The 14492-nt window shown below is 39.7% G+C and overlaps 1 protein-coding gene across 3 annotated transcripts in view; it reads right to left on the bottom strand.

The window, feature by feature from the left end:
* The window catches only part of mapre1b (microtubule-associated protein, RP/EB family, member 1b), a 71361-nt gene that overhangs the window by 14487 nt on the left and 42382 nt on the right, over positions 1-14492 (bottom strand). For all 3 annotated transcript variants that reach the window (XM_060836080.1, XM_060836081.1, XM_060836079.1), the window contains 2 exons: positions 9255-9373; positions 2488-2640 (listed from right to left, as the gene is read on the bottom strand). In XM_060836080.1, the coding sequence (XP_060692063.1) occupies positions 2488-2640; positions 9255-9373 (272 nt within the window). The remainder of the gene's footprint in view (positions 1-2487; positions 2641-9254; positions 9374-14492) is intronic.

Raw genomic sequence — 14492 nt, 5'->3', positions numbered from 1 at the left:
TACCTAATTTGGATAAAGTAATTCAGTTTCGGACTTAACATTTTCCTCCATTTCTCAGAAAGCAATCAAGAATGTTACTTAAAATGGCCTACTGCAAAAACAAGGTCTTAGCCATGATTCAGTTGGCAGCACTTTTGATGGAGTCACTAGATTGCACTAAGTGGAAACCCATACAGACAAGGGGAGAACATACAAACTCCACACAGACTGTTACCCAAGGCTACCCGGGTATTTGGTGCTGTAAGACAGCAGTGTTGACCATTGAGCTACCGTGTCACCCATAAATACAATGCCTTGAGTTTCCCAAATGATGTACTGTACATTTCAGTTCACCTGAAAGCAGCAAAACCAGACAGTTTAATGGCTGAAGTACAAAATACCAGCTCAAAGCATTCCAACAAAAATCCAGCAACAGCCACAAAGCAAATTAAATCACTGAGGTAAGTATCTATTAAGTTTGCTGGCTTCCAAAGAGGTTTAAATGTTTAGTTTACTATGAAACGGATGAGTTTAGTTAATGGAGTCATTTTGAGACATTTTGGTTATATACTATCAGCTTATTCAGAAGTGATAGGTAAATCATCACATTAAATATGAAGTTCTTGTGCCAAATTTATTTTGAGCTGTATTTGGTTGCATCAAGTTCACTTTAAAAAAAACAAGAAATTGGTTCTGTGTAAAAAGTTACATCATTAACCGGTCTCATTATGCTGATGTATGGAAAACTTTGAAGTTCATGATATGGCAAAGAGGACTGGAATCTGAGCAACAATAATCCCAAAGAACAAAACAACAGAGACAAATTCCAGATTACCAAATACACACAAAGTGAAAACTCTAGACAAGATGTATGAATAAAATAAGTAATATCAATCTTAATTATGCCATACAGTTGGTTCTACTATAACACACTTTTCTCAACACAAATTGGCTATAATGCAATTGAAGAATTTAGACCATTAGTTGTAGAAAGTAAACTTTCCTTACCTATATTGCCTATAACGTGATCCAGGTCCAATTAGTTTAAATGGCGCCGCTATTACACAATTTACTTACAGCGCGAGATCGCATGGAAACAAAACTATTATATCAAACGGACTGCACACTCATTCATTGTAACAATTCAAAAATATATTTCATCTCATCTCATTTGATACTTTTTCAATCACCTTTGAGATTAGCAAAATATATACATATAAAAGATCAGGCCAGATAATTTGGGAATATATTACATTGTTGTTTGGGGCAGCACGTTGGCCCAGTGATTAGCACTGCTGCCTCACAGAATCAGCATCCCTGATTCAATTCCAGCTTCGGGCGACGGTCTGTGTGGAGTTTGCGCATTCTCCCAGTGTCTGTGTGGGTTTCTCCTGTGTGTTCCGGTTTCCTCCCACAGTCCAAAGATGTGCAGGGCAAGTAAATTGGCCATGATTCCCCATAGTGTTAGGTACCTTAGTCAGAGGGAAATGGTTCTGGGTAGGTTATTCTTCGGAGGGTTGGTGTGGACTGGTTGGGCAGAAGGGCCTGTTTCCACACCGTAGGGAATTTAATCTAATCTAATACTATCGTACATGTAGCCATAAAGCAGTGAAAGTCAAATCCCATAAACTTAAGACCATCAGATCATTTGACAGCAACTGAATTCAAGAAGCATTCTATGACAAACCTGAAAACGTAACAAGTTTTCTAAACAGTTTGTTCAAGGATAGGGTTTATTAGTGTGGGCTATTTGAATATCCATGTTAAGATTAGTTCTTAAGACTTCACAGCCACCAATACCCACTCTTAGCCTTTTATAGCTATGCATTTTTTAAAAAGGTATACCATTGGAACAATATCTAATGTAAAAGATATATCCGTAATAAATTGTGCAGAAACATTTTGTGAGTGTTATAGTTCGATCTGCACCTGAATTTACTCAGGCTCCCTGAGTCAGCACCTGCTGGGCAAAAATAGAGCCATTGACATTTAAGAAGTTTAAATTTAAGCATATAGTCATACAGCATGGAAGCAGATCCTTTGGTACAACCTGCCCATCCAACCAAGTTTCCTAAACTAAACTATTCCCACTTGCCTGCATTTGGCTCATATCCCCCGAAACCTTTCTTATTCACTTACCTATTCAAATGTCTTTTAAATGCTGTAAATGTAGTTGCATCTACCACTTCCTCTGGCAGTTCATTCCATATACCACCCTCTGTGAAAACGTTGCCACTGAGGCCCCTTTTAAAATCTCTCTCTCCTCTTACCTTAAAAATATGTACTGGAAAATAAAATTCTCTGTGTGGACAGTTTCATTCAATCCAGATAATTTTCTTCAATTACAATAATGTTAAATTTAAAAATGCAATTAGCTATTTTCCCCAAGAAAAGCAATAAGCATTGAAGATAACTTGGTAACACTCCACTATGTGGTTAATCCACTATAAATGTTTTCAGGCACATGCACCAAGAAACCAAACTAACGTAGAAAGAAATAATTCTTACGTCTGTTGCATATAAAATCTCCACAATTCGCTGAATCACAGGATCATTGTCTTGTTCATTTTCTTGGCAGATTAATTCAATATTTCTCAGTTTCCCAAAATAAAAGTCTCTTTCCTTTTCAAGATCTTCAACTGTAATTTTTAGTACGTTGATCTGTGCAAGCATAGAACGTTAACTATAATAATGCAGAGATACTTTCATGCTCATTTCAAAGTAAAACATTTGAATTTTTAAAAGATTAAATCAAGGTTTACTCTAACAAAACTAACATTTACATCAATTACAAAAGTTAACAAGAGGGCACTCCCCTACAACCAAAAAATATCAGATCAATACTATGGTATAGAATACAACTTCACTTTAATTTCTAATTAAATAAAAACTTGATCTACTGACCAACTATGATTGACACAATTCATATACCACTGTAACAAAGGTATAAAATAATCAAATTTTAAATGTGAATTTGTGGGAGGTGTGTGGTGCTAGCTAAGCATTTATTGTCCTTCCCCAATTAACTGGAAAAGGTGGTGGTGAGTTGCCTTCTTGAACTGCTATCTTTGGGGTGGAGAAATACCCACAGTTATTTGGAAGGGTGTTCCAGGATTTTGACCTAATGAAAGTTCAGGAATAGCAATACAATTCCAAGTCAGGGTAACGCGTTGATCGCAAGAACTTGCAGGCAATGGTATTCCCATGCATCTACTGTCCTTGCCCTTCTAGAAGGTAAAGTTCACAGGTTTAAGTGTGCAGTCAGAGGTCTTGTATATAGCACTGCTGTCACCTGTGGTGGAGGAAGTGTCAATCAGGCAGGCTGCTCTGTCATGGATGGTGTCAAGCTAGTGTGTTTTTAGAGCTGCACACATCCAGGCAAGTGAAGAGTGCTCTATCACACCCCTGATCATGTGGATCATGGATCAGCTTTGGAGAAACAACAGATGAGTTTCTTGCTGCCAGATTCCTAACCTTTGTCCTGTTCTTGTAGCCTCAGTATTTACATGGCTAGTCCAGTTTACTGTTAGTAACAGCAACTCCCAGAAATGTTGATAGTGAGTGATTCAGCGATGGCAACGCCATTAAAATTCAAGGACTGATGATTAAGATTGTATCTTGTTGGAAACGATCATACATTTATGCACATGTGCTGGGCATTATGTTATTTATCAGCCCAAGCCAGGATGCTGACTAGGTCTTGCTACATATGGAAATTGACATCTTTAGTTTCAGAAGCTTTTGAACACAAATTATTACCAAGTGTCCTCTTCCCAACCTTAAAAATAGAAGGTATTTGATAATGAAAGTAAACATGTTTGGGATTAGAACACCACTCTAAACACTTGTGGTTATGTCCTGTGGCCTTGGATGATTGACATCTCACAATCACAGCCATCTTCCTTAGTTATAGGTGTGATTTCAACCAGAGGTGAGCTGTCCTCCTGCTAACTCCAGTTTTTCTGGGGGTCCTTTTGCCATACTTGGTCAAATGCAGTCGCTCTCATCTCACCTTTGGACCAGCTCTTTTGTCCATGTTTGCATCAAGGCTGTAATGAGATCAGGAACTAAGTGGTCCTGGTGAATCCCAAACTGATCACCAGTGAGCAGGTGTTCCTTTGCAAGTGCCACTTGCTAGCGCTGTCGACCCCTCCTTCCATCACTTTGTTTGTGATGGAAAATAGATAGATAAGACAGCACTTGACCAGGTTGAGTTTTGTCTGCATCTTGTGCACAGTACATACCTGGACAATATTCCACAATTTCCAGCAGACGCTCATGTTGGATGTGTGCTGGAGCAGCTTGACTAGGGGTTCAGCTAGTTCTGGAGCACAGATCTTCAGTACTATTGCCAGAATGTTGTCAGGGCCCATGTCCTTTACTGTATCCAGTGTTTCCAGCTGTTTCAACCAATTTCATTGAAAACTGGAATCTGTGATCCTGGAGACTTCAGGAGGAGATCTGACTGGACAGAGTCAGGAAGCATGAGGGGTTGGAAAGAACCCAGGTCTATACTTGGTATCACTACTCAAATTTAAGTGCCAAGAGATAAAAGGGACGGGAAAAAAAGTCACCATGGTTATTGCTCTTAGGAAATCAAGCTCAAGAACACAAGTGTGTGGACTGGATTCATTGTAATGCGATGTCAATGTAACTGATCACTTGGGTGAGATATTAACAACAGACTAGTACCAGTGAAACTATACTCCAAGTATGGAGAGAAGAAATTGAAAACTAGAGTCAACAGGATATTTAGAAACTTATCGAAGACTGTCCTTCCCAAACAAAGAGCTGGACAATACCAAGGTTGAGACAAGTAACATTTGTGCCACACAAATGCCAGACAGCGACCTTCGCCAATAAGAGATGATCTAACCACTGCTCTTGGCATTCAATGACATTGCTATCACTGAGTCCTCCACTACAAACATTCTGTGGGAGACCACTGTCCAGAAACTGAATTGGACTAGCCATATAAATGGAGTGGTTGCAAGAACAAGTAAAGGCTAGGCTGAGGGGTGCGAAGGAGGAGGGAAGGACTTCGGGGAAGGTGAGTCTAAAAAAAAAACTTACTTCAGGCGTCTGGGCCTCCATTTGCCGAGATGTGCGAGGGAGGAGCGAAGGACTTCTGGGAAGTCATACATTTGTGTGGTTGTGTTACCAGAAACTTTACTCGGACAGTGTCGCCCACCCATCCTCCTCCTCCTCTAACCAAAAAGGTTCTGTGCACCAGATTGGTAAGTAACGAGTTTATTTTTTATTCCTTATTTTTCAACAGTCTCTTTGGGAATTTAGAATAGTGGGAATGGAGGTTAGAGCAGTTGAATGTTCCTCCTGCAGAATGTGGGAGATAAGGGTCACCACTAGTGTCCCTGCTGACTACATCTGCGGGAAGTGCACCCAACTCCAGCTCCTTGAAAACCACGTTAGGGAACTGGAGCTAGAGCTGGATGAACTTCAGATCATTCGGCAGGCAGAGGAGGTTATTGAGAGGAGTTACAGGGAGGTAGTCACCCCTTAGGTACAAGAATAAGACAGATAGGTTACAGTCAGGGTACAGAAAGGGAACCGGCAGGCAGTGCAGGGCTCCCCTGTGGCCATTCCCCTCAATAATAATTATACTGTTTTGGATACTGTTAGGGGGGAACATCTTACCAGGGGAAAGCAGTAGGGCACAGGGCTCTGGCACAGAGTCTGTCCCTGCTGTTTAGGAAGGAAGGGGGAAGAGGAGAAGAGTAGTAGTCATTGGGGACTCCATAGTTAGGGGTACAGATAGGAGGTTCTGTGGGGACGAGAGAGATTCACTGTTGGTGTGCTGCCTCCCAGGTGCCAGGGTTCGTGATGTCTCGGATCGTGTTTTTGTGATTCTTAAGGGGGCGGGGGAGCAGCCCTAAGTCGTGGTCCACATAGGCACTAATGACATAGGTAGGAAGAGAGATGCTTAGAGCTAGGACGAACAGAGTTGTTGTCTCTGGTTTGTTGCCCGTGCCACATGCTAGCAAGGCAAGGAATAGGGAGAGAGAGGAGTTGAACACGTGGCTACAGGGAAGGTGCAGGGAGGGAGGGTTTTGGATTCTTGGATAATTGGGGCTCTTTTTGGGGTAGGTGGACCTCTACAAGCAGAATGGTCTTCATCTGAACCAAAGGGGTACCAATTTCCTGGGGGGGGGGGGGGCGGCGGAATTCGCTAAGGCTATTGAGGTGGGTTTAAACTAATCCAGCAGGGGGATGGGAACCAAAATTGTAGTTAGAGTAGAGAAAAGGTTGAGAGTAGGGAGGCCCGAGATCAAGTTTCAGGGACGGAAGATGGCACCAGCAAGCAAGACGCAAGAGAGAGAGAGAGAGAGAGAGAGAGAGAGAGAGAGACAGAGAGACACAGGGTAGTTGTCATGGGGGACAGGCCAACAAGGTACTGGGTAATGAGCCTGGCCAGGTGTTAGACTTGGAAGTAGGTTAGCACTTTGGTGATAGCGATCACAATTCTATTATGTTTACTTTAGTGATAGAAAGGGATAGGTGTATACCACTGGACAAGAGTTACAGCTGGGGGAAAGGCAATTACGATGCAATTAGGCAAGATTTAGGAAGCATAGGATGGGGAAGGAAACTGCGGGGGATGGGCACATTAGAAATGTGGAGCTTATTCAAGGAAAAGCTCTTGCGTGTCCTAGATAAGTGTGTACCTGTCAGGCAGGGAGGAAACTGTAGAGCGCGGGAACCGTGGTTTACGAAAGAAGTGGAATATCTGGTCAAGAGGAAGAAGGCGGCTTATGTTAGCATGAGATGTGAAGGGTCAGTTAGGGTGCTTGAGGGTTACAAGGTAGCCAGGAAAGACCTAAGGAGAGAGCTCAGAAGAGCCAGGAGGAGGCATGAAGAGTTGTTGGCAGATAGGATCAGGGTAAACCCCAAAGCTTTCTATAGGTATTTAAGGAATAAAAGAATGATGAGATTAAGATTAGGGCCAATCAAGGATAGTAGTGGGAAGTTGTGTGGAGTCAGAGAAGATAGGGGAAAAACTAAAAATGAATATTTTTCGACAGTATTCACAGTAGAAAACGACAATGTTGTCGAGGAAAATACTGAGATACAGGCTACTAGACTAGGTGGGATTGAGGTTCACAAGGAAGAGGTATTAGAAATCCTGCAGAGTGTGAAAATAGATAAGTCCCCAGGGCCAGATGGGATTTATCCTAGGGTCTTCAGGGAAGCCAGGGAGGAGATTGCTGAGCCTTTGGCATTGATCTTTAAATCGTCATTTTCTACAGGAATAGTGCCAGAAGACTGGATCGCAAATGTGGTTCCCCTGTTCAAGAAGGGGAGTAGAGACAACAATAGTAATTATAGACCAGTGAGCCTTACTTCAGTTGTTAGTAAAGTGTTGGAAAAGGTTAGAAGAGATAGGATTTATAATCAACTAGAAAAGAATAAGTTGATTAGGGATAGTCAGCAGGGTTTTGTGAAGGGTAGGTCGTGCCTCACAAATCTTATTGAGTTCTTTGGGAAGGTGACCAAACAGGTAGATAAGAGTAAACCAGTTGATGTGGTGTATATGGATTTCAGCAAGGCGGTTGATAAAGTTCCCCACAGTAGGCTATTATACAAAATGTGGTGGAATGGGATTGTGGGAGATACAGCTGTTTGGCTCAGTAATTGGCTTGCTGAAAGAAGACAGAGGGTGGTGGTTGATGGGAAATGTTCATCCTGGAGTCCAGTTACTCGTGGTGTACCGCAAGGGTCGATGTTGGGTCCACTGCTGTTCGTCATTTTTATAAACAACCTGGATGAGGGCGTAGAAGGGTGGGTTAGTAAATTTGCAGACAATACTAAGGTCGATGGAGTTGTGGATAGTGACAAAGGATGTTGTAGGTTACAGAGCTGGGCTGAGAGGTGGCAAATGGAGTTTAATGCGGACAAGTGTGAGGTGATTCACTTTGGTCGAAGTAACCAGAATGCAAAGTACTGGGCTAATGGTAAGATTCTTGATAGTGTAGATGAGCAGAGAGATCTCTGTGTCCATGTACACAGATCCTTGAAAGTTGCCACCCAGGTTGACAGGGTTGTTAAGAAGGTACACACAGTGTTTTAGCTTTTATTAATAGAAGGATCGAGTTCCGGAACTATGAGGTTATGCTACAGCTGTACAAAACTTTTGTGCGGCCGCACTTGGAGTATTGTGTACAGTTCTGGTCACCGCATTATGAGAAGGATGTGGAAGCTTTGGAAAGGGGAAAGAGGAGGTTTACTAGGATGTTGCCTGGTATGGAGGGAAGGTCTTAAGAGGAAAGGCTGTCTTGCGCTGTAATGTTCTATAATGCAGTCAGTAACTGACCTTTTGACTCCCCAAAGCCTGCCAACCAATTACAAAGCACAAGTCAGGAGGAGTATAATGGAATATTCCCCACTTGCCTGCAAGAGTGTAGCTCTGACAACACAAGAAATTTGACACCATCCAGGACAAAGCAGCTCACTAAATCAGGAGCACATTCACTCCCTTCTTTACCACTACTGCTCAGTAGCAGAGAAAAGTTGAAAATGGCGCTGGATGTACAAGTATGTGCAAAATATAATAAAAACCGAATGCTACAGACAGCTATATAGAAATTGCTACCTACAAGAGAATGATAAAATTAAGCATGCTGTACAAAGTTTCACTTTGTATGCAAAACATGAAATGTAATATATCACTCTTGTAGCAGCTAAGTAAGGAGGCATTTTTTTTAAGTAATTGCCCGAACAGGATTATTCAACATCTAAATGCAAGAGAACCATCTATATACAAAGCTGATATAGAATCTAGATAGAACTCAAGACAGGTTCGATATCTTTCACAATCTTTAACGTAGCATAAAATTGAATTGGATGAATATGTAGTGTCTGCTGATGTCACCTTGGTAAAGCTTTCAATATTGTAAAGTTAGTGAGAAATCAGTTTTCTTACAGTTGTGTCCCGTGCTTCAAATCCTGAATCCTTGAGCTCAAGTTCAAGAAAAATGAGATATTCACTCATGACATTTGAAAACAAAAATAAAATACTGCAGAAAGTCAGCAGGATGTGAAATGCGGTTCTGAAGAGGAGCTATATTGGACTCAAAATGTTCACTCTTTTTCTCAAACGATATTGCCACACCTACAGACTTGCTCTAGTATTTTTTTGTTTTTATTTCAGATTTCCAATATTTCACCGTCGAGAGGCAATTTAAACCAAATTAAATCATACCAATTAACTAAACCATACCAATCACTTAAGAGTTATAAAAGGCAGAGATTTTAGTTACCTGTTGAGCTAGTTCTGCAACCTGTGCATCTCCATTTCCCACCATTGCAGCTCTTTTTGGTGCACCAGACACAGGTTTTGGAGTTGTAACTTTTGGTGTTGGATGTACTTTTTGAGTAACTGTAATATTTATAATCATATAGTTTAAAATAGTTACAATCAAAAATTGACATTGTGATTAAACTAATATTGACAATAAACAGTATTTCTTGCATCTCAGTAGTTGAGAGTTTTAAGCCCACAGCTACTAAATACTATGTATGGTTTTGACCAGGTTAATAAATGAAGTACCACTATCGTATTCTTTTTCCTTAAAAATTTGACAGCTTAGAACACTTGCCCTTGTATTGATACTCAAGGATATGGATATTAAGCACATTAGGTAGTTGCAATACAAGGGAGTTTTGCGGTGAAGTATATGCCTCAGATGGATCTCAGCTATGAAGCTGAAGTACAACTTCCTTTCCACCAATGTAATTAATGAGCAGAGTTAAGCCTTTTAGATACTAATCAAAAAAGTGCTTCATTAGCCTTACTTAGGAGTAATTTTAGCTGAGCTGCAAGATTTAGTACATTTCAGTGGCTATCATTTAAAAACCTTGAACCTGGACAACCCATTCTCACAATCAACAGAAACGAGGAAGAAACCCAACTTTCTACAGGCAAAGTAATTTTGGTGAGAGATGGTGAGAGATCACATTTACATTGTGATAATAAGTGGAGAAACAGTGCAGAGAAGGTAACCTTACTTCCAATTAATAAACCAAAACAAAATGCAACCGGTGACTGGAGTGGAGTTCAGCTAGCAACAAAATACAATTGCAATTCAGGCTCAACACTTTCGTTATACCTACCCAGGTATTCTAAATTTTCAGTTTTTCTTCAAACTATTTTCAGGTGGTACAAGTTTAGATATCAAGTTTTAGGTTCATTTACAAGGATAACCAATACTTTCATAACAGAAAGCTGTTTCAGGTTATATAGTGGAACATCAATTATCCATTTTCAAGGAGTCAGAACTCTTAAAAATTAGTGTGTTGCATATGGTTTCCCAGAGCGTGAAATTTCATCAGTAGCCCCCTCGTTGACATTTGCATTGAAAGCAGGTGCAGGGGAGTGTGAAGGTAGTGTTCTTTAGGCTGCAAAATTAAGGGGCTGAGGGTGTCTGCAAGAGCATTCAACATTGCACATTGGCATTTATTTATGTTAGCAAATCACAAATTCCATAACGCTTTCAAAATTTGTAGCAACTAGCTTTTTCATGGCTAGTCTTTTACCTCTATTCAATGGTTAATGGAGGTTCCACCATAATTATGTCGTAGTGCAGAGCCTGGATAATTACTGCATGGTATTTTGATTTAGGCCTGAACTGCCTCTTTTCTTTCTCGAAAAATAATGTGAATAAACTTCCATCTGGTGTGCTAAGTTACCGCCAGGAAAGATTTACCAAATCCAAGACATGTGCTAAATTCCATGCTTACTTTCAAAACCAGTGTAGATAGGGCATAAAGCAAATTTTTTTCTTCTGCAAGTACTAAAAAATTGTACCAATATTTGGTCTTGTTAAATTTGTTACAGAGAATATTGATTTCACAGTCTTCCTCTCTGGTGCTGTAGTATTTAAAATTTCATCTGTAATTTACAGAGCAGATAATTATCCAATATGAATAGCAAAGCTGCCCACAAATCTACATCATATTCAAAATATGCCACTATTCTGTTCAAATGTTAAGCTTCTCCTCAATTCATTGGCACAAGGGAATGGATTCCAGTTACTTAAGTATGTCAGCCAAAACTGATATTAAACATAATGAACAGGACACTTCCACCATGCAATGAAACATTTCCATAAAAACAATTTGCAATAAAATTCACTTATGGAGTTTGACTACATTCAAAAAGAGTTACTCATTTTTAAAAGTGAGAAAGATTTGAATGGCATTGATCTGCCAGTATATACGAAACTGCAAATAAAACAATAGACTGTACAAGAGGGAAAAGCTGAATCTTCCACAACATCACAGGAATATTAACAAAATGTTACAAATAGGATTTTTTAAAAGGACAGTTCATTGCAAGAACTCCTTGTTATAAAAAAATATCAGAAGTCAAAATCCTCATGCAACTGAAAAATATATAGGTACAGCATAACCTCGATTATCCAAACATCAATAATCCAAATTTCAGATTACCCCATACAAGATCTCAAGATCCTGTAAAAATGGCATGAGGCAACTTAACATTCAGTTAGCAATTAATTTGCATTTTGGCATGCAATGCTGCATAACTGAGAAATGTTCAATAACTGGAATGTAAATAACTGATCTACTGTAAATAAGCAGTAATCAGTTAAACGGCATTTTGGTGTGCATTGCTGGATAATTGAGAAATGTTTGGATAACCGACACTTAAATTACTGCTTGTTTATGATCAGATCGATTATCTGAACGATCAATTATCCAAACTAGATACGTCCTGCCCATCTTATTCGGATAATCCAGATTCTAATGTAAACGGTAATTTATTTTTGAAATTATTCCTGTATGTGCCTTCTCCCTTATTATGCAACTTTTGTCCCCTCCAACACAATGCCATGAGGTACAGATCCCATTTAAAATAAGAAATTGTCGATGTTTTTATTAAGGATTCAAAATACACTTTAAACTGCCTTAGATGCTTCCCATCGAAATTGGTTTCCTCGACTTCAATAAAGAATGAGTACAGCCACAAAGTCAAATCTATAAAACCAGAGACAAAATCTATTAACTTGCAGAATGTGACACCTAGTGGCAAAACACATCATTTTCAGTAGGTCACAAAGACAATTATAGCTAGAATAACTTTCAGCAAGTTATACTCAACTTGTACTCTGTACATTTTAAAAGGTCACAGCAACTTGCAATTTGAAGTGAACTACAAGTTGTAAATATACTAATATTTGAAACATGAACGTTTTGTAGAAATCAAGTTAAAAAGGCTCAATACACAAATATGAAAGTGATACATATTTCCTGCACATTAATTACAACTTTCATAGAATATTCTTTGAGAAACAAAGAACTCCGGGTACAAATTACTCATACTTTCTCCCTAGATTACAATGGTAACTGCTGTCAATTGCACTTCATGGATTGTAAAGACATACAATGACTGCAAAAAGCACTATGTGAATCTCATTTTCTCATGCAGTACCGAGTCCTGACTTGTTTCCCTTGAGTAAATGCTGCAGTAGTATTTTGAAGAGTATACGAATTTTGAACCTGATGTCCTCAAACTTTAATGCTCTACCAACATCATTACAAGAGAATACCTAGTTCATTTTCACAAAACTGCATACCAATAAGCTGCTATATTTCTTAGATCATAATGGCAACCAACATTTCAAAAGTGTTTATTTAGCCATGAAGCATCTTAGGATATCCTGAGATTGTGCAAGGTACAACATAAGTCAGTCCACAGAAATGGTTGGGTGTATAGAAAACCTCCTGAAACTATCAATTCTTTCTGTGAGCCTTGTCTAACTTCAAGGAGGTAAGATTAATAATCTAAAGGAAAATATGATCATTCCAGAAATGTGTTTGAACATAGAATATTACAGTGCAGCACAGACCCTTCGGCTCTCTATATTGCACTGACCTTGAAACCAACCCAACCTATACTGTTCCATTTTCGTTCATATGCCTATACAATGACCACTTAAATGCCCATGAAAGTTGGCGAATCTACAACTGATGCAGGCAGTGCGGTTCTCGGTCCCTACAACTGAGTAAAAACTACCACCTCTGACATTTGTCCTATTTGTATCTATTACCTCTCAATTTGAAGCTATGCCCCCTTGTGCTAGCCATCACCATCCTCGGAAAAAGGCTCTCACTGTCCACCCGATCTAACCTTCTGATTATCTTGTGTCTCAATTAAGTCACCTCCCAACCTTCTTCTCTCGAACGAAAACAGCCTCAAGTCCTTCAGCCTTTCTTCATAAAGACCTTCCCACCATACCAGGCAACATACTAGTAAATCTCCTCTGAACCATTTCCAAAGCTTCCACATCCTTCCTATAATACAATGACCAGATCTGCAAGCAACACTCAAAGTACGGCCGCACTAGAGTTTTGTACAGCTGCAGCATGATCTCATGGCTCCAAAACGCAATCCTTCTACTAATAAAAGCTAACACACCGTATGCCTTTAACAGCCTTATCAACCTGGATGGCAACTTTGAGGGATCAATGTACATGGACACCAACACTACCAAGAGTCTTATCATTAGCCCAGTACTCTGCATTCCTGTTGCTCCTTCCAAAATAAATCACCTAATTTTTTCTGCATTAAACTCCATTTGCCACCTCTCAGCCCAGCTCTGCTGCTTATCTACGTCCGTCTGTAACCTAAAACATCCTTCGGTACGATCCACAACTGTATTGAGTTGTCACAAATTTACTGACCCATCCTCCTACGCCCTCATCCACGTCATTTATAAAAACAGCAGTGGACCCAAAGCAGACCCTTGCAGCCTCAACTTCAGGATGAACATTTCCCATCAACCACCACCCTCTGTCTTCTTTAAGCTATCCAATTTCTGATCCAAACCACTACATCACTCTCAACCTCATGCCTCTGTATTTTGTGCAGTAGCCTACCATGGGGAACCTTATCAAGCGCCTTACTGAAATCCATATACACCACATTAACCGCTCTATCGTCATCCACCTATTTGGTTAAATTCTCAAAGAACTCTAAGGTTTGTGAGGCATGACCTACCCTTCACAAAACAGTGTTGACTATCCCTAATCAACTTATTCCTATAGAGATGATTATAATTCCCCTCTCTCATAACTTTTAACACTTTACCCACAAGTGAAATAAGACTCACAGGTCTATGATTACCAGGGTTGTCTCGACCCCGCTTCCTGAACAAGGGAACAACATTTGCTGTCCTCCAGTCTTCTGGTGCTATTCTTGTTTGATTGTAAAATAAATCCAAGTATCTAATGGAAGATGTATAACAATTTGATGGATAATCTTGAAGAATCATTGGCAAACATCAAGTATATAAATATGGTGAAGAATAAATCAGATCATTAGAAGGAGATAAATTTAAATTAACTTGGGTATAGCATAAAATTATCACCTAAGCTATATAAAGTCTGTTCAGCATGTAATCAGTTTTGTAAATACTTTAAACACATCACAAGAACAAGAGCAAAGTAACTCCAGTGGTTACAGTCATACCTGACAC

This window comes from Hemiscyllium ocellatum, chromosome 15 (genome assembly GCF_020745735.1).
Source record: "Hemiscyllium ocellatum isolate sHemOce1 chromosome 15, sHemOce1.pat.X.cur, whole genome shotgun sequence".
Taxonomy (NCBI): domain Eukaryota; kingdom Metazoa; phylum Chordata; class Chondrichthyes; order Orectolobiformes; family Hemiscylliidae; genus Hemiscyllium; species Hemiscyllium ocellatum.
The sequence above is the reverse complement of the archived record's forward strand: the minus strand, read 5'-3'. Positions and strand labels throughout refer to the sequence as shown.